We start from the raw sequence: 23,299 nt of genomic DNA, 5'->3' as shown, positions 1-23,299 counted from the left end.
CACAGCATTCCCACAGCAGTGGAAGTCTGTAGTGGACAGGAGACTTCCAGTCACTTAGTGGTGACTTTTCACCTGGACAGTGGAGTGGCCCACACAGGAGGAAGCACCCCTTGCACAGGACTGAACTTGTGCCTCCCGGCACCTCTTCTGCCAGGTCAGAGAAGAGCCGAATCCACATTTGTCAGAAAAGATCCTTTTGTTGGGGCCAGATCACACACTCCTTCCAGTGAGCCTCCTGGTTACATCAGCTCAAGGGACTGTGACGGAAAACTGCTGGAAACGATACCAGAGAGCGGCCAGGCTGCCTGGCAGTGTCCCCTCACCTGTCCTTCTGAGGTGTCGGGTTGATGGGAGGTGCCCCTGTGGAAAGGGGCTGCAGCGTAAGGCATGGAGCTGTTGCACACAGGCAGGAAGAAACACCCTGTCTGTGCCTCATGGCGGCTTCCTGGCAAAGGTGAGTCCACTTCCCAGCGTGGCAGTGACCCTCACAGCCTCTGCTCAGGGTTCCTGAAGTCAGCTGGCTCCACAGCCAGGGTCACAGGAACCAAGTCAGATAGGAGGAACTGAGAAATGGACCATATCCCTTCCCAGAGCAGAGGCAAAATAGAGAAAAGCCAATATTCCCCGTTTTTCCTGAACGGCACACTAAATATCCTGCTGCAGATGGTCCAGGACAGAGTACTTTGTCTTGAAGAGGTTGACAAGAAACTCTGCCGTGACTTAAAGTCCTGGCAGTGGAAGGACAGGTGATGGAGACATGCCACTGAGCATTCCCAGGTCACAAAGTGACGACCTCACTTCTGAGTATATGCCAGTGTGGGCATGTGCGTGTGCACACACTCACACACACTCACACACGCTCACAACTCTCAGCACAGCATGGATACACAGAAGTGCAGCACTGAGAAACGGAGGCTCTGACTCCATGTTTATTGAGCACCCGGCTACAGGTAATGAGCCCTGAAATCTAGTTATCGTGAAGAGGATTCGGAAGTGCTTTGTGATGGACTCTCCTTGTTCCTGGGGTCTGTCAGGCTTAGATGCCAGCTGCCGTGTCTGTGCTGTTGCTCGCCTGGGCACAGGTGTCCTGGCGTGCTCTTCAGGTGTCCCCTGGGCTTCTTCATCATGCACACTGCCCCCTCTGGCCACACTCGGGAATGCACCAGCGGCTGTGTACCTGGTCACCGACGGACGCTGTGGTTGAGATGGTGGGTCTCCACTGCTCCTAGCACAGCTTTCTCCGTTGTCAGAGCTTGGTTGACAAAACTCTTATATTTTCTTGAGACAGCGCACACCAGTTTTGAATGGACAATTTTCCCTTACACAAAGTAACCCAAGAGAAAGCAACAGAAAATTCCTGTTTATTTCCAACAGGGTGGAGTTGAATCTTATGGGAAAGGTGGTCTGAGGGACAACTTCCTCCGGTCAGGGTCTCTGTTCTCTGAACTCTGCAACTCTATTTGTCTGTCCACAGCATGTTTGCCTGGAGAGCAGGGAGGAGCCCCTAGCCTTGGGGCTGCCCAGTCTGGCTGCAAGGGGGCCAGCCCTGGACAATCCCTGCGCAGAGGGCACATGGCCATGGTGAGCTGCTGCTTTGCTGGGGTCTGATTCATGGGGCAGCTGATGTTTTTTATCATCTATTACTTATTATCACTATTTGTTTCAACCAATTTCTATCTTCTATCCCAGTCTCCACCATCTACCTATCATTTCTCTGTGTATCATGTATTATTCCTACCCATGACTATGATCTCTGTGTATACACACACAGGCCTGTGTTGCTCCTATGTGCCAAGCCATCCGTCATCTACTTATTGTCTCTTTGCTGGCTTCTCTGTCACCACCATCTGCTGTCTGTCACCATCTGTGTCTTTCTCAGTCTCTGTCATCCCTCTCTCCATCATTCTTCTCTCACCTCTCCACCCACTTCTCTTTCTCTGGTCACCTGTCCTACCTACCTGCCTACCCATCTGTCGGTCGACCTCACCTACTTCTCTTCCATCTGCCCTTCGTCTGGGACAAGCTGCAGTGGCAGGGCAGCCACGCTCTTTCCCAAGCACACCTCTGGAAGCCCATGGGGCATGTGTCTGGTCTCAGGTCTCTTAGCAGCTGCCAGGCCTTTGGGAGCACGGGAAGCAGCATGGTCTTGCAGTGTGGCCTGGCATACGGGAGGACCTCAGTGTGGCTTGTATGTGCTTGTGATTTATCAAGGGCATCCGTCCCCAGAGGACGCGAGGAAGCACTCTGGTGAGGAGGCTCCAGCCTGTCTCCAACAGTCCCCACGGTGAAACAAACAAACAAATGCAGAATTGCATCTAGAGCAGGAGAACAGCTCGAGGAAGAACAAAAAAAGCCCTAAAATTCAGAGAACTAACATCGACAGAGGACACTGACCCCTGGCCCAGATGCAGGGTGCTCAGCTGAGCTGCCATGTCCTTGAGGGTGATGGAGGCCAGTCCCCTGTCCCATGACCTCCAAGGCCATGTCAGTTCTTCCCTAAGCACAGGAGCAAGTCTCTCCGGTGTTCCTGTCTGAGCCACCCTAGGAGTGGTCTTTGGCTTCTCTTGCCCACACGCCCTTTGGAGGGCCAGCGAGGGGCACTGAGACAGCCACTCCTCTCCTGCTCCTCAGAGTCTCCAGTGCTTCAAAACTGGACAGTCCCCGGAGCCTCTGCTCATCCCTGTTTGCCCTGAGGCTCCCTGCTCCACCCCTGCGGTGAGCAAGGCCCAGGGGCGAGTACAGAGATGGCTCAGGCGAGCTGTGCTGGCTGACCCAGGGTGGGGACTCCAGGCCATGTCCCTTCCACGTTCCTTAGAATTCACTTTGGGTGAATTTAGGAAGCTTCTCTGCCAGAGCCACACCAGCATCAGGGAAGGTGGTGCACTGCTTCTCAGAGCCCTAGCCCCTCCCTGTTTACAGGCCTGCCTGTCACTCTCTGAGGTGGGCGGGGGCCGGGGAGTAGGGGGCTGGTGAAGCTAGGGGAAGCAAAGGCCATCTGGGTTGGGTGTGGGCTGGGACACTGAAGACCACCGCATCTCTAGAGAAGTGCCTGTGAGCTGTGGGAAGCAGGAAGTACCCATGAAACACTGAAGAACAAGGCGGGCCTGAGTAGCCACCCTTAGCCTGTGCCCTGGTCATCCCTGCACCGGCCCCAGCACAACGGCCAGCACCAGCAGGCCAGTGCAGGAGACCTGCCTGAAACTGTGAGCTCTGCCAGCCTCCACCTCTAGCCCAGCCCCATGACCCAGGTGCGGTGGCCCCTCCCTCTGGGGATGGCCTGCATTCCCCCTTGCAAGAGGAGGGGGTTTCCTAAATCGTCTGTCTCCAGCTGGCACCTGCTAAAGTCTTCTGTGCACGGAGGAACCCATTCACCCCGAGTGGCTGCCTCTGCCCCCTAGGCCCTGTGCTCCCATCCTGCTGCCCTGCCAGACAGAGAGGAGAAAGGGGGAAGGAGGAAGTAGCTCTGGGCACCTGGGACTAATTCCTGCTGCAGGGGATGGGTGGGGAGGAAGCACTCTCGGCACACAGCTGGAGGGGCCGCCGCAGGGCAGCTCCTGGCCCGTGCTGTGGACAGGCAGTCCCGGCACTGTGTGTGACCAGCCGCCCTCTCCACCTCCAGTTCTTGTCCCTGGTGAGGTCTGCCAGCAATGACGCCTCTGTCTGCTGGTGCTGAACGTGACCCTCAGATTCCACTCCTCTTTGCGCCTGCCGCTCCCTGAGCCGAGAGCTCCTTCAGAAGCACCGGAGGGGCTGCTTGGAAAGGCGAGACTGAGAGGCGGTGTCCTGCATCCTGCTGCACCAGATGCATTCTGTAAGAAGAGAATTTCCTCCAGGAGGCTCCCTCTGCCTGCTCTCTCTTGTCTCCCAGAGTCTTGGGACATGATTCCTTTGTGTAGGAAGCATCTCTCTGGGATGTCAAACATAACAGCCCAGCAGTGATGACAAACGGATCCCTCAGAATGTGCTGAACTAGGCAGCTGGTGCTCAGAGACCGCTGAACAGGAAGGGGTGGTGCACAGAGAGGCCATGGAAGTCCGGAGGCCCACAGGTGCAGGGCAGCCCAGGAGGTCTGCACCACCTCCAGCAGGCATGGGGTGATTTCCAACTTGGCTGCTGCTTCTGTCATCCACGGGGCTCCGCCCAGAGGCTGGGGGCAGGAAGGGCCTCAGCCCAGACGGTGGCAAGGTGGCCCTTGGGCCTTTTGGTGGGTAAGGCCAGGCAGTGGCCGTACCACAGGCCTGTGTGCACAGTTTGCCCCAAAGCTGTCCTCATGTTTTTAGCTGTCAGTCAAGACGTCAGGACAGACTGAGTGCTCAGTCCAGACCTGGCCCACAGGGTGCTCACGTCACTCACTGTCTTCAGTAATTCTTGTCTGGAAGCACTCACGATCCTTTCTTTGAACATTGAGTTCTTCAAACACACATTCAGTTTATCCAATATCAGAAATGTCCCCTGAAGGGCACAGCCTGCTTGGGTGTGTGGTCTCAGATCCATGGTGGAGTCCCAGTGTGCTGTGCCACAGGTGACGGCCATGCCCAGACACGGAACTGACAGACAGATAGCAGAGACAGTAGAAGACAGACTGCTGTCAGGACAGTGGCCAGACTCTTGTAAATAAAGGATTTGTAGTGACGTTAATGATGCCCAATTTTGTGATTGCACACACAACTGGAGCAGAGGCGGCCCTGGGGCATCCACTGCACTCCAAATAATCCCTAGAGTGCAACGTCTTGCTCCAAGTGCCCGGTGCCATGCTCTCAAGCAATGCTGAAAGGTCTGTCCTGACCTCTGGAGTACAGCAAGAGGGGCCAGAGCAGGACGGGCGTGCCATGAAGCTCCCTGGTGGGTGATGGCCCGCACAACGGTGTCCCACAGAGAACCACGGGTCTGTCTGTTCCTGTGGACATGAGTCAACACCAAGACTGGGAGGGGGCTGCCTGCACGGGCTCCCTGGTGAGCACCCACCGCGTCCTGTCGTGTGTCAGCGTCCATTAACGAGAGCACCCGCAGACATTGCGATGCATGCACGCACCCAAGTGGGTCCTCATCCCACACATGGGGCCTTACTAATTAAAATCAGCTTTGCAATTAAATGTGGAGAATTGTGTTAAACTTTCAAGTGTGGCTAGGAAAAAAAGCAATTATTTTTGAGGAATTTTATTCCAGTGCAAATGGAATTTCATCTACCGGAAGCCAGTGAAGTAGACGAGGCATGCGAGCCGTTTCCCCTCTCTTCCTCCGGTTCTTCTTCTTTGTTCTGCTTTGGATCAGGGATGCTCCTCTCCCTTGCCAGTTGCTGTGCTCCAGTCTCTCTCAGCCGGTTCCTGGCTCTGTTCCAGAGCTTTTAGTGAGTGGTCTCTGTCCAGGCATGAACGATATCGCCGGAGGCTGTTGGCAGGATCCAAATGAGGCCCGCACACATCAGGAAGCAGGCCCCCTCAGCTCCAGACGAGCTCCCGCGAGGACAGGCACCACTGCCGCCCTGGCAGTCCCGCGGGCTTGGAGGGTGTGGGAGGAGCAACCCGCAGAGGACCCTGGCCACAGGCCAGAGTGATCCAGTAATGTCAGGGACAAAGACAAGCTGCCCCCTGAAGCATGAAGTGCACAGTTAAATGTTTCAGCTCCGAGCTCTCTGAAGTGGGGAGGTTTGGACATGACCCAGCACTATCACCTCGGGGGTTGGTCTGCGTGTAGCCTCGTGGGCTAGATTCCAGTCAGATACTTGGTCAGATACCTATGCTCAACAAATAGTCATTAAGAAGCAGCTGTGAATAGTAAATATAAATAAAACCTATTAAACGTCAGAATCAGTTCAGAAGGATCACAAAACACATGTGCAAAGATCCAAGATCCGCGCCCCTCTGGCATTGCAAGCTCACCCAAAAATCTAAAAGAAGTAGCAAATCCCATCCAGTCTGCATATCACTATTGCAGATGAGGCTAAAATTCCAATCCTGCCCATTGCTTACCATTGTATTATAGTAAATTTTAACAAATTTTGATGATTTTTATTTTTGATTTTTAGTAGGAATTTCTTTGGGAAAATAGAAAAAAAAACCTTCAAATACAATAAAGTGACCATCCCTTGGGGGCCAAGGGCAGCCTCTGGGAAGCGCACTGGTGCTCAGCTCTTCAGGGCCAACTTGGCGTCAGGTCACGCAGCCCCTGAGGTAAGGGCTGTGCCTCCTGACGGACGGTGGCACACGCTGGAGCAGCCACAGTGTAGGGAGAGGAGAGCTTTCTCTGGACAGAGCCCTGCTCTGCCCACAGGTGCCAGGCTTCCGTCTGTGGGATGCCACAGGAACACGGGATGAGTCCCACCCAGAGCCTGCCTCCCGCTGGGGTTTGGTGGGAAGTGGGGAGCTGAGTGGCAGCAGAGCCCAGGCTGCCTCTGCACCGAGTGGCTTGCTCACAACACGCTGCCCGCCCGGGCCTGGAGCCCCTTGGAGCCTTCCCTGCTGGGCAGGTCAGGAGAAGAGTGACTCCCGGACCTGATTTGGTGGCTTCCAAGTACCCAGCATCCCAGCGTTTCCCTGCACCCCATTGGCCCGGGTGTCACTCTGGGCACACGACGGGGCTCCTGTCTCTGGCATTTCAAAGCTCACGGGACCACAGCCAGCCTTCTGGGGCTGGAGGAAGTGCAGGTGTGGAGGCCATGGCTACCAGGGACCTAAACCCGAGACCTGGGGTGACTGAAGCAGAGTGTGTGCCTCTGAAAGGGGCAGCTCTGTGGCGGGACCAGGTGTTAGGTGCATGAATGTGTCCAGCTACCTCAGAGCATGACCTGGTGGAGGTCGCGAGGGCTGGGTGGTGGGACTCTGAGCCACCTCACAGCGGTATGGTCATGAGAGCCAAAAGTAAGAAGCCAGGCTTACCGTGCGCAGGAGAGACAGAGGCCGCATTTGGGTTCGTGATACAAGAATTACTTCTTGCCCTGATTGTAAATTTCATGGTGTTTTGTGATATTTATATGCTACTAATATGAAATCTCAGTTGGGAAAAACAAATGGCAGATGCCTGTGTCCAGATACTAATGATGTTTCTGAAGATAAATATATGTCACAGTTGTACTTTGTAGGAGGCTCAGCCTAATGTAATACTACACAAACCCTGAGAGATGCTGAACTTCCGCATTTAACTGCACTTGAACAAAGGTTTACCAGCTACTGCAAATACTTCATGAATTGTTAACACAAATAAATATCTACAAATATCTTTTGTTCAAAGATACAGCTTTGGAATCAATGTAAAATATTCATGAAACAAATATTATGACCTTACTCCTACCCGCCAGTTTTAACCAGGATCTTCAATTCTGCATTCCATGGATTAAAATTAAGAAAGTTTTTTTCCTCAGCAAACGAAACAATGAAGTGAGGAGAGAGTCTACAGATTGGGAGAAAATCTTCACCAAATATACCTCTAATAAAGCATTAATCTCTAGGATATACAAAAAACTCACAAAAATTAACACCAAAACACAAATATCCCAATCAACAAATGGGCTAAGGAACTGAACAGACACTTCACAGAAGAAGAAATACAATTGATCAACAAATATATGAAAGAGTGCTCTACATCTCTAGTAATTAGATAAATGCAAATCAAAACTACTCTAAGATTTTATCTCACTCCTGTCAGAATGGCAGTCATCAAGAATACAGGCAACAATAAATGTTGGAGAGGATGTGGGGGAAAAGGCACACTCATTCATTGCTAGTGGGACTGCAAATTGGTGCAACCACTATGGAAAGCAGTATGGAGATTCCTCAGAAAACTGTGAATGAAATCACCATTTGACCCAGCTATCCCACTCCTCGGGTTATACCCAAAGGACTTAAAATCAGCATACTACAGTAACACAGGTACATCAATGTTTATAGCAGCTCAATTCACAAAAGCTAGACTATGGAACCAAACTAGGTGTCCCTCAGTAGATGAATGGATAAAGAAAATGTGGTATATATACTCAGTGGAATATTACTCAGCTTTAAAGAAGAATGAAATTATGGCATTTTCCAATAAATGGTTGGAGTTGGAAAATATCATGCTAAGTAAAATAAGCCAATCCCACAAAACCAAAGGCCGAATGTTCTCTCTAATATGTGGATGCTGATTCACAATAAGGTGGGGGGCACTAGGGAAGAATAGCATTACCTTAGATTAGGTAGAGGGAAGTGAAGGGAGGGGAGGGGAGGAAATGTGGGATAGGAAAGAGAGTGGAATGAAGCAGACATTATTACTGTAGGTATCTATGTGACTGCATGACCAGTGTGATTCTGCAACATGTGCACTCAGAAGAATGAGAAGTCATATCCCATCTATGTATGACACATCAAAGTGCATAAGTGCATTCGACTGTCACACATAACTAATTAGAACAAATTAAAAATTAAAAAAAATCTGCATCCCTCTTTCAAAATATTGTTTCCTCTCTCAGGTTTCATTTGGTGGTTGATTCTTCTTGATTCCCAGTTTCTTACAAACCCACAACCCTCTGTCCTTCACACAGGAAAAGAAAACAAGCCGTCCACCCTCAAGGCTGCTACAAGAAGTTCAGAGAGACCCAGGGCAGCAGGACGCGGGGGAGAACACGAGGTGGCCGCACTGAGGGTCTCTCATGTGAAAGCAAAGGGTGAAAGGTGGGCGGCTCGTCATGTGGTGGTCATCCCCCAGGATGCGTCACACTGGTGGCCCCCACTTCTGCCCACGCTACTGCCTGCCTCTTTGGTGGGACTTGGCCGTACCAGAAGAGCCCCTTTCCACTTGGCCACAAGTGAGGGGACATGAGCAAGGTGAAACTGGCCTCAGGGGATACATGGGTAACAGTGTCTTCTTAAATGACTAAAAAGGACAGGTGATCTTGCCGTGGCCAAGGCTGAGGCTTCCGCTTCTCCTCTGACAGGCACGAGGTGCCAAGCCACACCAGGGACCCCCAGCCCAGGCCAGCACTGCAGCTGCTCCTAGGCAGCTTGAGCAGGTGACACAGCACAAGTAGCTGTCACAAAAGTAAACTTTGCAACTGTAGAATCTTTTAAAACTGTAAAGAACAAAGAAAACAAAGCCAGGTATACACAAAACCTTCCGAATCTCTTGAAATAGCCCTAGTTATAAGATGTTAACATACATGCACCTTTGGCTACAATAGGCAGCATTTTTTTTCAATTTAAGAAATTTAGCTAAAAATTACTGATACTGTGCAGGCATAAACATAAATAAATCCTAGGAAACCTCCCTGTGTACCTCAGAGAAACCCCTGCAAGTCTGGACCGTGGCCTCTCTTCTGAACGGCGCTGGGTCCTACACAGCAGTCTGCACCCCCCTTGCAGCCAGGGACACAGGGTCCTGTGTGTTGGCCTCCTTCCAGGCCCCATGGACACCTGGTAGTGTGGGGGAACCAGATTCAGTTGTGCATGCTGGATAGTGGGGGCAGTTCATTCCCGACTACACCACACCGAGTCTCCTGATGGCGCGTTTCTGCGGCGGTACTAGGAATCCTAGCAATGACGGGGAAGTCATGGTAAAAACACGACGGTGCTGTGTAAGATCAGGCAGAACCTGTGGGCAACAGTCCAGCGTGGCTCCCCACCAGCCCTCCCACACCCCGCCCAATTAGCTCCCTGAGATTCCTGGGCCTCTGTGGCCACATGCGAGCACCAAGCTGGGAGGAAGGCGAGGCCCCACTGTCCAGCCCCATGGGCAGCAGCACACGTGCTTCCTGCAAGGGCACCTCAATCTGGTGCCAACTGAGTGCACCTTGGTGAGGACATGGGTATCTGGGGAGAAGGAGGTGCAGAGGCAGATGCCCTCTGCATACACCAGGGGCTGCCAGGCCTAGTGTGCCCACCAATGCCCCGCAATCCCCTGCAGGGCATGGAAACCAATGTGTTTTTGAAATAATTTTGGGGGAACTTCAGGTTATTTTTTTCTTCAAAACTGTAGCTATAAAATTACACCTAGAGTATATTCAATTAAAACTTTGTAGCCAAATGTAGTAACTTCTTTTTGTAGCAGAATGCAGCCGTTTGGCTCATAATGTGCTGATCTGCTTCTGCTGGAAACAGAGCAGCCCTGAGCCTGGAGGCTGGGAGCGTACAGGTGGACATCCTGGCCAGCACACCACGCTGTGCCTACGTCAGCGACGCTGTCCACAAAGTTACTATCTCACACCACAAGAACAATAACAAAATCAAACAAATTTAGTAAATTAAATAAAAAATTCCTGGTGGGGGAAATGTCTGGTGACCCTTTGGCAAGTAGCGGGGTGGCACTTGGCTACCACAGCCTTGGGGAGTAGTTTGTAATTTTTCCTTTAATTTCACTAATGGACAGCTAAAATAATTGCTTGATTTCCCCCATCGCTTACTGTTCCACTGGACAGGCAGGGGCAGAGGTCACCGAGAGCCACTGCAGCCCCATGCAGGAGGGTGGTGTGGGCCTGGCCACAGAGGGCTTTTCAGGATGGAGCGAGCTCAGTCCTCCACCCAAATCCCGACAGTTAGCAAAGCACCCCCAGGAAACCCTGGATCTCCATGAAAGGCCAGCCACGTCCAGCCACAGGCCATGGGAAGGCGGTGGCTCCTGCTGGGATGAGTGTCCAGCCACTAGGCCATTGGCCACCTCACCATCTGCACACCCATCGTAACTGTCACTTTCCGCCATATCTGGCTGGTGTGATCTACCCACCTGGCACCCCAGACTGCCCTCACCTGGCAGCTGCCCAGGTGCCAATTCAGGCTGCCTTTCCCAGGTCAGTAGGTCCCACTTCAATTTATCTGCTAAGGTTTGCTGTCTTGCGGCTACTGCGAGGAGCAAATGGGAAGGAGGAGCCCGCTCTCCCAGGAAGCCCTGGGCAGCCCTGGTGCCTGCATGCTGAGTGGATGTTCTTGAGGTGTGTGGTCCCCTGGGGCCTCATCATCTGCCAAAGTTGGGGTGGCTTGTGTGGTGAGAACCTCCTCCGAGGCAGAAGGCTGTCCTCACGAGAGCTTGGCGAGGCGAGGGGAGGAGCAGAGGGCACGGCATGCAGTCCTCCCAGAGCTACCCGCATCTCCACCGCCAGGCGGGCAGCCAGGCACCACAGACAGCACAGCAAGCAAGGCAGGCATTACCTTCTGTGTCTGGCGTACTTGCCACTGACATGGCCACTGCCGTCACAGCCAGGAGTGGGACAGCTGCAACAGGAAAGAAGAGGTTACCCAGCGGCCACGCGCCACGGCTCAGAGGAGGAGGCGCCCAGACAGCCACAGGTAGGGGTCGCCGCTCACTAGCAGTCTCCAGGGCAACGTCACCAGAGCAGCGGGGTGTGGCAGGCTGCGGGGAGCTGAGTGCAGTGCCCACTGCAGGTGAGGGTGTCTGCAGAGCTGGTGGGGGCAGGCCTGACCCACAGAGCACTGACCTGAACAGCTCCTGAATGGCTGGTTCCACGGGAACTGCAGAGAGATGGAGAAGAGGAGAGCTGTATCATCTATCATGGGCAACCCCCCCAGGAAATCACCAGAGGGTGTTGGGGGTCAGGATCACCAAAGTGACCAGAGGACACAAGTGACTGTGGATGCAGGGGGCCTACCTCGAACCCCTTTGGATCGTGTGCGATGGCGCTTCTCCTCGGCGTCCACATCCATCTGGGGACAGACGAGCAGCATCAGAGTCCTGGCCCTGCAGTGCAGCCCAGAGGGTATGGAGCTGCCCCCACCCAGCATGCTGTCCCCGGGGCTCTACGGAGCCAGGCTGCACAGGGCCGTGGCAGACCAGGTTCAGGCCGTCCATGCAAATCATTTTAGGAATAGTAGCTGACCCTGATCTGGTGGGAACATTTAACTGGGAGGCCTCCATGCTCTGCAGCAGGGTATATATATGTCCATCAACCCTGAAGTGCGAACTATTCACTCTCTTCTCAGGGCTTTGATTGGACACATCTGCGTGATTCTGAGGTGTGCTTTGTACCAAGAACGTGACAGATAGGCCAAAGAAGATGTGCCTTCTCCCTATGAGGGGAGTCTGCCAGGACAGAGGGTCAAGAGGAGAGGGGACGCTTCAGCAGGGTGCTTCCACTGCCAGGTACGTGCCTGGGACACTGAGCTTCTGAATCCAGACACACTGAGGGCGGAGGTGGGCGTCCTGCGCACCCTATGGAGTCCATTAGGGCAGCATGGGCAAAGTGATGGGGGCAGAGCCACAAGAGTCTCAGGCCACCTGCAGTGGCAGAAAGCTTGCCATTTTATGTCCTGCCGAAGCCGAGGACGCCTGGGGACACAGAGGTATGGACGAAACCCTATTCTCCTAAGGAATTCAGAAAGGAGCTCCATGTTTTGTGAGGGAAGTGAGTTGCGTCATGCTCTCCGGCTGGCGTGATGGAGCCAGGTGAGGAGCAGGGAGCCTGGAGGAGATGGCGTCAACCTGAGTCTTACAGGTTAATTGGGAGCTCAGGATAAAAACAGGAGTTGGGAGGCAGAGATTCTAGGAGAGGAGCAGGATGTGAAAGACCCCCAAATCTGGAAACATGCAGCCGGCTCCTGGGAGCCCAAGCTGTGCCTGGAGATGGTGACCAGGCTTGTGGGACTTCCTGCAGTGGGCACGTGTAGTTCCCCGCTCAGTGGCCTCCTTGCTAGCTCCACTTGTCCACCTCTGGCCAAAATCCTGCACTAATGGCACTGACAGTGGTTTAGGAGACAGCTTTCAACCCGGCTGAGGTCCCAGCTAAGTTTTCACCCACTAAGGTGAAAACCAGGATTTCCACCATTTGTGGTGAGACTTGCATGCGTTGTTTTCTTCCCTGCATTTAATTCTCTGTTCTTCCAGGCATCTATTTGCACTCAGAGGGCAATGCTATTTCTTTCTGGAGCTGCAAGACGGTTCTTCCACTAACCACTGACTAACAAGCAGCCCACTCCCCACCCGGCCCTCCTGCTGCCTGCTGGATTCCTGCTGGGTCTGCTTTTGGACTCTCTTCTCCTCCACGCCAGTGCTAGTCTATGCAGTGCGAATCCTGCTTCAGTTACAGTGGCTCTCGAATGTCTTTTACTCTGCCAACGTGGCTCTGTTGCTGGGAGCATTCCATAACTGCTAAAATGTCTAGCATCGTGCTCAATGTATAGTAGACACTGAATCAATAAACTGTGGTTCCCTTTCTGTTCTCTTTCAGCCCCAGAAACTAAAATGTAAAGAGTTTCAAAATTGTCTGGAGTTTTACTTTTACATAGATGTTTAAAGAAGTGTAAGCAGAAAGAAATTCAGCAGAAAGCATAGAATTCCTGGTCCATTAGTCCAGGAGGGTTTTCATTTTCTAGGCTCACACCTGCATGTGAGCAGCCACAGGCCAGCCAACACCGGAGGGGCATCCTCACTTAGAGTCGCAGGGATCCCAGCCGTCCACTCTTGTGCAGCTTTAAGCTTGAGCTCAGGAGCTGCATCAGCAGGGCCATGCCTGGCTCCGAGACACTTCCGACACTCCTGCTAGATGTCCATGGGGCCCAAGACTGCTCACCCCACTTACAAGCTCTGGTGGCCTCTCCAGTAATTTACATTTAGAAACAGCATCCTGAAAGGGCTGCTTTAGCATTTATTCTTTTATGCTTAATCATGTTTACTTTAAAAATGATGATAGCTACTGTAAGTAACTTTATATGGTTTTGTACTGAACTTCAGAAATTTATTTTTTTGTGCCAAGAAAAGCCATCAGGAAGGATACATTGAAGAGAGCAAGGGTACCATTTTATAATGTGAGACTTCGCTTTTGGAAACAGAGTTTAATTTGTAATCTTTGTCTTCCCCTTTCTCCCAATACAGCGCACAATCTCCTCAGGTTGAGGCTCAGGGAAGAGAAAATGTTTTAAATGCACTGAATTTCATAAATCCAGCTGTTAGGTTTGACTATAACGTGGCCCTCCAAAGCTCCTGAGCGTCCACAGGAGGAGAGGTGGCTGGGTGGGGAGTGTGAGGTACTGAGGACCAGCCTATTTGTGGATTGTGAGTTTGCAGTCACAGGGTGGGGCTGCACGAGGTGGGGGAGGCTGGAGGAGGCGGGTCACTGTTGCTGTGCCTTTGGGTTTATATCTTGTCCCCTGGTTCTTCTCTCCCTGCTTCCTGTCCGCCATGAGCTGAGCTGCTGACCACCACGCCCTCCAGCCATGACACTCACCTCACCTCAGGCCTAGGGCAGTGGAGCCCGCAGGCCACCAGGGAGGGGAACTCTGAAACCGGGAGCCCAGATGGCCTTGTCTCCCCACGGCTGTTCTTGCCAGGGGCACAAAGCTGACAAAGACCCAGTGAGACCCCTGGCGCTCCTGAGGCTGCGTCCTGAGGTCCCGTCCTGTGTGCGTCACAGCCACGGGTCCAGCGGGAGCCTGCACACTGGGGCCTGCTCTCTCCCTGCCATGTGGCTCCTCCCAGCTGACCGGGCAAGAGGCCTGTGGACCAGAGCTGAATGTCCTCAGGCTGTGACCCCGAACTGAGCTCCAGCACCCCACCCCATCGCTCCTCCATTATCCTGGAAAGAACGGTCCGTTTCTCGGTTGCTTAGTGCTGTCAAGAGGGTAGCTCGAGGCAGGCAGAAGCCAAGGTTGAATTCACTGAGTTGTGTGTCGGGTAAGAGTCACAGAAAGGAGTGGAAAGGGGAGCCAGGAGCCCCCTGGGGTTAGGAGGGAGTGGCCCCGGACCTCCAGTGAAGCGTGCAGGAACTCCGGGTGGAAGGACTGGACAGAGGGCCCACGCTCACAGTGTGCAAATCCTCCTGAGTGGATCAGCTAGAGGTGACGCAGGCAGGTACCGGGTGGCTGGAGGGGTGGGCCACTGGGTGTGTCCTTGGGGTTTGTACTCTGTCCCCGAGAGGGGAGCTCTCTGCTTCCTGACTGAGCTGCTTTCCTCCACCTCACCCTTCTGCCATGGTGTCTGCCTCCTCACTTCAGTCCCAGAGCAATGGAGGCGGACATCTGTGGACTGAGACTCGGGAACTGTGAGCCCCAATACCTCTTCCTTCTCTGAAATACTTCTCATCAGTTCTTTCAGTCACGGCGATACCAAAGCTGACTGAAACAGAGACCCAACTCTGATAAACTGCACACAGACGCTCCCGGGAACACTCACTCCTGGGCTTGCTGTCCAGGTAGCCTGACCGCTGACCTCCCAGCTTCCTGCCATTCAAAGCACGTCCTCCAGCACCATGATCCCAGCTGCCTGGGAGGTAAAGGCACGTGGCTCAAGGTCAAGGCCAGCCTGGCAGCTTAGAGAGACTGTCTAAGGGCGGAGGTGCACCTCAGGGCCAGGCTGCTTGTCTGGCCTGTGTGAGACCTGGGTTCCATCCCCAGCATTCCTCAGAGGGAAAGAGAGAGAAAGTGTGTCTACATCTCAACTCAGGCTCAAGCAAGTTTTGACTAATAAAAATCCATCTGTGAAGGTCAGGAATCCAATATATATATATATCTAGGCATCTTTGATAAGTGTTTAGACAGAGTGCTACACCTATTTAAAATTATTTTCCAAAATACGGCAAGATTTTCTGTTTTTCAGGGATTTTGGTGTAGGACTGGCACAGTGATATTTAGCATCTGTGCTAATATTCACAGTAAATAAAGGTGAATATGGTAATTAAGAGGTGGCAGGAGTCAGGAGAGACAAATGGGTTTCTAGTTTGTGGCATTGTGAGCTGTGATTGTTCAATTCCACTTATCCAACTGCTTAGGGTGGAAGTGGGGGAATTAGGCAGATGAAGTACAGAAGCACCTGGTCGTGCCCCTCGGGCCTCCCTCCGCGTCCCTGTTCAAGGGGAGCCGTGAGGCGGATGGCTCAGACCTCTTCGGCCAGCCAGTGTGCAAATCTGGGGGTCGGGGCCAGCAATGGCCAGGCACAGGGACGGACCTCCGCACTCTCTGGCAGACACAGAACAGAGCAGCTGTTCCACATGCCTGGCCTCCCAGGAGCTGGCCATTTCATGGTGTTCTCATGACCGTCACCTCCATGGGATAGAGCCTGCTCCTTCCCTTTCAACATGGCTCCTACCCATCCAGTGCTGAATAGCAGGAGGGTCTGTGGACAGGTCAGGCTAGAAGCTGACTTTCTGAGTCCCTCCTCCAGGCTCCAGGCACAATGACCTGCCTCTGCTAACTGCTCCCAGACAGGCTATTGGAAGGATAACAGCTGGTGCTATGCTCAGCTCTGGGTGGGACAAATGTGCAGCTAGGATCAAAACTTACATGTGCTTGTGCGCCTGCTCTGGCCTGAGGATGGCCTGGAAGTTCCGCCTCACCCTGTGGAGCCCTGGGCATGCCTACCCACACAACTGCAAAGTCCACGAGGTATCGCTTTAAAGACAGATTTCTGGACCACTAGGGAACTGTGCATACACATCTGGGTAGGACGGCTGATCCGTCTGGAACCATGGTGGGAGGCACTTCGCTCTAAAGGTGCAGAACTGGGGAGTGGCACTCAGCATATATCTGATCCTAGAACCCTAAAGATCCCGCCACAGCCTGCTTTGGACTTTAAAAACACAAATTCTAAGAAAATGGCAACCAACATGTGGCTTGGTGCAGTAAAGATGTTATGGAGGAGGTGACCTGCAGAACCACGACTGGTCATCTTGCTGTGGTCAGCTGGAGAGTGAGAAGCCAATAAGAGAAAATGAGACTGCACCACTCTGGGGTGAGCCCCGGGCGGGCTCCTTCCACTCTCCAGGATCTGTGTGCACACGTGTGCTGCGTGGAGAGGCCGCGTGGGGTCTGGATGCAGAACCACCATCCTGCCTTCACCCCCCTTAGTCCTTTGACTTCAGGAAAAAGATGAAGCCAAAACAAAACAAGATCGTGTCTGGTAGGCAGGCAGGCACTGTGCCAGGAGGGTGCTGGGCAGAGCAGGAGTCGGCGTTTCAGCAGACGAGGGAATGGACACAGGAGTGGAAGGAGCTGCAGCTCTGGGTCAGCCACACTGTGGAGTACTATTGATAATTTTATGACCCCTTTGAAGATCTTTCATAATGTGAGTAAACAGCTACACAGAGGTCTCCAGGCACAGCAGCTGGGTGGGAACCGAGGTCCTGGGACCCGGCTGGGATCCGGCTGGGACCTGGCTGCAGCCATTGCTCCTCTTGGGTCTCCAGGGGAAGGAGAGCTGAGGAGTCTCTCACGGCTGCAGATTCACTTGAGGAAGGCTGGGCATCCTGTGTGCAGGGAGGGGTCCTCAGGTCCGAGTCTGAGCCTGAAGGGAGGCTGGGGGCCCCAGCAGGAGTGGTGCAGGACAAAGTAGTTGATGCTCGATTCTATTCCAGTAAGGGATGAGTAGCGCTTGTAGCCACAGGAGGTGAGCTTTCCAGTCTGTGTGCTCTGGGCAATGGCAGAGGGGTTCCCAAAGCCCCCCTGAGGCACATTCGGGCAGAAGCAGAACAAAAGCCCCTCAGTTTTCCAGGAGTGGATCCTCAGGCCTGGAGCTTCAGCCCCGCTCCCAGAGGCCAGGGGAGGCCAGGGGAGGCCAGGGGAGGCCAGGGGAGGCCAGGGGAGGCTAGGGACCTGGGTCCACGCTGGCAGGGAACTGCCCACAAGCCGAAGCATTCCCTCTGGAGGCACCCTGTTTAGTCGCTGCGAGTTTGCCCTCAGCGTCCAGACCGGCAGTGCCGTCTGCTTGACTTTAGAGGACACCACATCAGGTGCCTCCAAGGTGAAACTTTTTTTTTCTTTTTCTTTTTTTTCAGCCCCAGTGCAAACGTAAAAAAGTAAGCTGCTATTTGCATTTTAAAATGTGATTTTCTGAATTGAATGTTTCTCACTACATTTCCTTTGCTTTCTTAGCAGGAAGTTCTGGCAGAAACAGTGGGGTCAGTTTCAGGGCGGGGAGCAGCCTGGCCAGTCTCATGACCAGGAGAGAAAGGGGCTGTCCTGCAGGTGCTTAGTGCTTAGCCAGGGGCTAGCATCTAAACTCTGGGGCTCGAATCCAGATCTGATTTTGATTCTGCTGGAAACATGGTGACCTGGAGGCTGCTCTCCGTTCCTCATGCCCACAGTTGCTGCGGCGGAGGGGCGGCAGCCCACAGGGAATGGCGCACCCCACACAAACCATGCCCGCCGAGGGTGGCTGTCTCCTGGCCCCGTGGATGCTGGGATCCAACTCTGGTGCCATCAGTCTTGTTCAGAGGACAGCTGGCCCATGGTGGCTACACTCAGGCAGGGAGTACCCCATGAATGGAGACTTGGTTATGTTTGGTTATATTTACAGAATCCAAAAAGTGTGTGTGGGGAGCCAGCTTCCTCCTCTAGCTGAGTCTTCTGCGCCCTAGACAAACCCTCCTAATCCACCCAACTGGTTTCGCCAGGTGTTAGATGCCTACGTTCCCTTGACCAGGTGAGAGAGCGGCTGATTTTGTCTTCCCCGAAGTGGCAGCTGGTTGCCAGGAAGGGGATCAGGCCCTGGGAGGGTCACTCTGGGACCTCTGCATTGGGAACAATGCCCGTGGTCCAGACGCAGCCCGGGCACTGCTCCCTCGGCCCCCACAGGCCCGTGGCAGGCCGTGGCTTGGCTGGTGGGTGTTTGCTGAGGTGAACTAAACAGGAACATGGTTTCTTTGCAGGCGGGCACCTTTCTGACCACCGGCTCCTCTCTGTGATGCTCGGTTTCTTAGGCATGAAGGAGAGACCCTGAGACTGGTGGTGAGTAGCTGGGGAAGAAGACTCCTGGCCACCAGCTGTGACAGAAGACCCAGGGACCAAGCCCAGGGGCCGTAGCTGCTCCACTGCGCCTGCGGCAGGACTGGGCAGGGGCCTTGTCCATGTGCCCAGCTGCCAGGCCCCCAGGGCCACAGTCTTCCTCTATCCTTATCTGCACCATCGAGACAGTTTCCTGAGTTCCGTGAACCTCTGTCCTCTCAGTCCTACATGTGTAATGGTACCCATGTGTGTCCAGGGATGTTGGGAAAAACAGGAGGACGAGGCTTTGAGGGTGTGGGGTGGGCAGCTTTTCCAGGTGAGCGAGGAGTGAGCCTGTGACGCTGGCCAGGATTTGAGCAGACCCACCACCCTGCATGGTGCAGTCTCAGGATTCACTATCCCCACCCTTCTCGAACGTCCCCACTGCCCCGTTCCCTGGCCTGCCTCCTGCTTCCTGCCAGGCCCAGGTTCTATCCATACGTGGACCCTGGTGACTCTTATTTCTCAGTTGCTACTTAATTTGATGTGCTCTGTCCTTTCTTCTGGAATCTTGAGATCACTTTGGTCTTATTTCCCTATTAAGTCACTTAGCAGATTCTGGCTTCGCTCTCGCCCACCTCCCTGGATGTGGCCCTCACTCAAGCCTTCCCTGTAAGCCTGGACACAGTGGGGTCCTCAGGACCCACTCCTCTGTGGCTCCCTGTCACTCTGTCTGCTGTGGTACCTGCAGTCTGCCCCGTCCCAGTGTCAGGCTGAAGGCTCCGGGGGCCCCTCTGCTGAGCACCTCTGGTCCCAGCTTCCAGTCTTGCTGCAGCGTCAGGGCCAGAGAAGGCGGAGGGCGCAGGGAGCCCCTGCTCAGCACAGCCCTGCCTCACCCACCAGGAGCAGCCCACGCACCACAAAGACACAGAGCAGCGTCCCCTGGGCGCGGCCTTGTTCAGCAGGCTCCATTGCACACGGGCTTCTGTCGTCACTGGCTGCTTCTCCCTTCCAAACCCCTCTCCCTGCAGTCAGTGCCCGAGGTCTGAATGTGCGCTTGCAGTGGCTGAAGCTGCCACTCTCACCCCCTACCCCCAGGGCACAGGCTGTGACATGCCAGCCCTCCTCTGAGTCCTCTCCCAAGGGACCCTTTGGATGATTCATTTCATCTGTTTGCTTTATTCCACCCCCAAAGTGCATTCCAACAAATACCACATGCAGTTTAACATGTCTTCACAAGTTTCTGAAGCACACTGTCAGTTTGTCCTGAAGGTAGGTGTAAACTCCAGGTGCTTTTTAGTGATACTGGTTGTGTCTGATTTTAAAGTCGTGCCGTCCGTCTTTCTGTCCCTGGCCCATCTCAATGAATAGCTTTAAGTTTTCCCTTTGTCTGAGTAAAACAATTTTCTCATTTGTCTTTCCCTAACAATGAGGTCAAGCATTTTCTCACGTTTTGACACAGAAAAATACTGCAAAAACTGTCCATTTGTATGGGAACTTCAACTTACCTCCCTCCCTCCCTCCCTTCCTTCCAATTTTGTGGCATTGGAGATGGAACCCAGGTCCTCATGAATGGAAGGCCAGTGCCCCACCACGGAGCTGCAGCCAGCCCTTGATATTTCATCTTGGGACAGAATCTCACTAAGTTGCCCAGGTTGGCCTCAAACTTGGGATCCTCCTGCCTCAGCTCTTGAGTAGCTGGGAGTACAGGTGTGTGCTTGTACCTGGCTATTGTTTCCCTAAATAGATTTTTCCCCCAGAATTGATTTGATTAATTTTTAGGGAGAAAAATGCTGAGAGCACAAAGAGCAGAAGAGTTAGAGAGGCTTGAGCCTGCCTGGTAGGTCACGTGGTCTGTGGCACAGGTGGTGCTCGGGAGAGGAGGCGCACAGTTCCACAGCAGGCCCATAGGAAAGAAGGAGATGGGACAGTCCAGGGGCACAGAGATGAGTCTGGGGGAGGGGTGAGCTGGGACTTCAACAAAGGCAGGGCGCTTAGTCCCTTTGCCTCTGCCTGGCTCTTAGTCCCTGTGCCTCTGGGTCCTGTGGTGGCTGCACACAGCTAGAGAATGAGAATCACGCTTCCCTCACGCGATATGAGTACCAGACAGCTGTGGGCCCTCAGGTGCCTGCACAAGAACCCGCTAGCTGTGGAGGGCCAGTCGCGTGCAGCCAGCAGCACTGTGCCCACCTGGCACAGAGAGCACGTGTGCACCCGGTGGTCGCATCTGTCCTGGGTCATGGCCAAGGTGTCCCTCAGGGTCGCTCTCCTGCACAGCTGCCCTGCCCGAGCTCACAGCACTCACGGAGGACTCAGCTCACTGCAGGGCCTCCCAGGGCAGGTGATGGACACGCCCGGCAAGAGCATTCCCCAACCCACAGAAAGACACCTGAAGAAACGGCCAGCAGCCCAGGGCCAGAGCCAGAGAGTTCTGCAGGGTGCAGGGCAAGGGCAGGCCTGGGCTGTGGTCAGTGTGGGGCACTGGGCGGCGGAGGTGAGTCTCTCTGGCCATCAGGGAGTGAGGCCAGGGGAACATCCTGCTGGGAAGGAGGGCAGAGTCCCGACATGGACAAAGGGGTTCCAGGGTAGCACCAGGAAAGGCAGGGGTCCCAGAATGTACCAGCAAGCCAGGGGGCAGGATGGCCCTGAGGGGACGAGGAGGGGCCAGCTGGGAGGGCAGGCAGGCTCCTCTTCCTTCCTGTAGACTGGGGAAGAGGCACTGGGCAGAACACGGAGACGGCCATGGCTGAATGAAGGCCTGGCTGGGCAGAGTGCAGCTGCCCTTGAGAGGGCTTGGGAAGAGTGGGGGTGCCCAGCAGCTGCTCTGAAGGCCCCAGGAAGTGCTCCCCTCAGAAGCAGCCTGGAGCAGACCCCACCAAGGTGCTGAGCTCCTGAGGAGCAGCCCTACCTTGCAGGACGCGGTGTCCTCTGAGGACGGAGGCAGCGTGGCCCCTTGGGCAGGACGCGGCCCAGGGCCAGGCTCTCTCTAGGTGCTGCTCCTGGTCCTCCCCAGCCTGGGACAGTGGCAAAGTCACTTAATGTCTCTGTGCCCCGACTTCTCCATCTGCAACACAGGAAGAACAACGCACACCACCTAAGGATTCCAGGAGCACACAGGGCAGCCGCCGGTGCGGGCACCTGGGCCATGCCCGGGGCTCCCCCAGGAGCCAGACCTCTCCTAGCCTCACCCTGGATGGCAAGTTATCTCCTGCCCGAGGCCTGCCCTCCCAGCAGTGTGAGGAGCCCCAGGGTCAGCCCTGCCCCAGTAGCAACCTGTGGGCTTTGAGAAGGCGGTCGGGGAGCAGCAGCCTCCACGTGCTGCACGTCCCCTCCCAGGTCCGAGGCAGGAGTGGTTCATGCAGCGGGCTGGGGGCAATTCCTCATTTAGCCCTGGTTCCTCAGGGGCTGCAGAGCTGGGCTGCTCTCCTCCACGACCGTGGGGCTAGAAGAGTCTAAACGGCTTTCTCTCATCCACTCTGCATTAGCCATCCATTAAACGTCATGCTGATTTTATGGATGAGAAATCTGATACTCAGGGTGCAGTATTTGCTCCAAGGTCCCCGATACTCGGAGGGCAAACCCTGACTGAACCAATGTCTCCTCTCTGCAAACCCACGCTGCTCAAGTGACAAGCCTGCTCCCTCCACCCCCGTGGAGCCAAGAGGGCTGAGATGTGGAGCAGGGACAGAGCTCCTCTCAGTCCTGGAGGAGCCCTGGGCAGTGGTAGGGTGGCTGGCCCCAACAACTCCCAGCATGTTCACTGTTTCACCCCTTTTGAACAACTCAGCATCTCTGGCTCTTGTGGTCTGTGGGGGCTGAAAACCTCTGGGTTGTTTTAAACCTCAACAGATCAGGGGAAGAAGAGCCTGCAGGTGCCGGACACTGACCCCCTGGGACCCGGATCTCACTCCCGCTGCACTGCTCATCACAGCAGCCGGTGATGCCGGCAGCCGCGGGAGGCCTCAGCTGAGCTGTGGGCTCTAGAGCTCCTCAGATAGAGCCACAGGGATCACCACTTCCTGGTGGTCTCCCTCCACATCCTGGCTCAGCAACCTGCTGCCCACAAGCCAGCAGTCCCACCAAGTGCTGCTGACCACTGGGGACTGAACCCCAAACCCCTCCCTTGGGAACTCAGTGTTCCTCAGAAGATGGTCCACCACACAGACCGTGAGTGAGGCAGGCGTGTCCTTGTCCTCCAAGGACTCGGCCCCCCCGGACCGCAGAAGATCTGAAGCTGGGCCTATTCTGGCAGGGAAACGGTGGCCTTTTCTCTTTGACCAAAGAACGTCTCTCTGCTCCCTCCTTTGCCTGGATTGACGCCCGAGCTCCCTTGCAGCCCCCTCAGTTCAAGGACCATGCATGGCCACAGAGCAGGGACAGTCCCCAGTCTTTGTGTTTCCTGTGTCCAGGCCTGACTGTTGGCTGATGTGGGCTGTGGACACAGGGAAGGAAGAGAGGCAGGAGAAGGAAGGAGGAAAAGAAGGGGCAGGGCATCAGGGAGGGAGGGAGGGAGAAGGAAGGAAGGAAGGAAGGAGAACAAAACAAAACAAGAAAGAGATCCTTCCCGCTGAGCTGTGAAGGGGATTCTAATGTCATTGATGGGCTAATGCTTTAAGTGACTCAACCAACCAGTGAAACTGCACAGTGGTCAAGTGACTTAGAGACAGAGTTGGGTCACTGCAGCCCTACCACGT

The 23,299-nt window shown here is 54.3% G+C and overlaps 1 protein-coding gene across 21 annotated transcripts in view; it reads right to left on the bottom strand.

The window, feature by feature from the left end:
- Myt1l (myelin transcription factor 1 like) overlaps positions 1-23,299 on the bottom strand; it is a 338,827-nt gene that overhangs the window by 115,058 nt on the left and 200,470 nt on the right. For 19 of the 21 annotated variants that reach the window (XR_013429313.1, XR_013429314.1, XM_078029761.1 and 16 more), the window contains 4 exons: positions 21,514-21,669; positions 11,567-11,621; positions 11,396-11,429; positions 11,109-11,171 (listed from right to left, as the gene is read on the bottom strand). The exons of 1 other annotated variant lie outside the window; for it this stretch is intronic. Coding sequence is in view for 18 of the 20 variants with exons in the window: in XM_078029761.1 (XP_077885887.1) it covers positions 11,109-11,171; positions 11,396-11,429; positions 11,567-11,621 (152 nt within the window). In the remaining 2 variants the exon portion in view is untranslated. The remainder of the gene's footprint in view (positions 1-11,108; positions 11,172-11,395; positions 11,430-11,566; positions 11,622-21,513; positions 21,670-23,299) is intronic. One more of the 21 variants, XM_078029753.1, reaches the window with a different exon arrangement.

The sequence above is a fragment of the Ictidomys tridecemlineatus genome, chromosome 12, assembly GCF_052094955.1.
Source record: "Ictidomys tridecemlineatus isolate mIctTri1 chromosome 12, mIctTri1.hap1, whole genome shotgun sequence".
NCBI classification, from domain to species: Eukaryota; Metazoa; Chordata; class Mammalia; order Rodentia; family Sciuridae; genus Ictidomys; species Ictidomys tridecemlineatus.
Note: the sequence above shows the minus strand (reverse complement) of the source record. Positions and strands in the feature narration are given on the sequence as shown.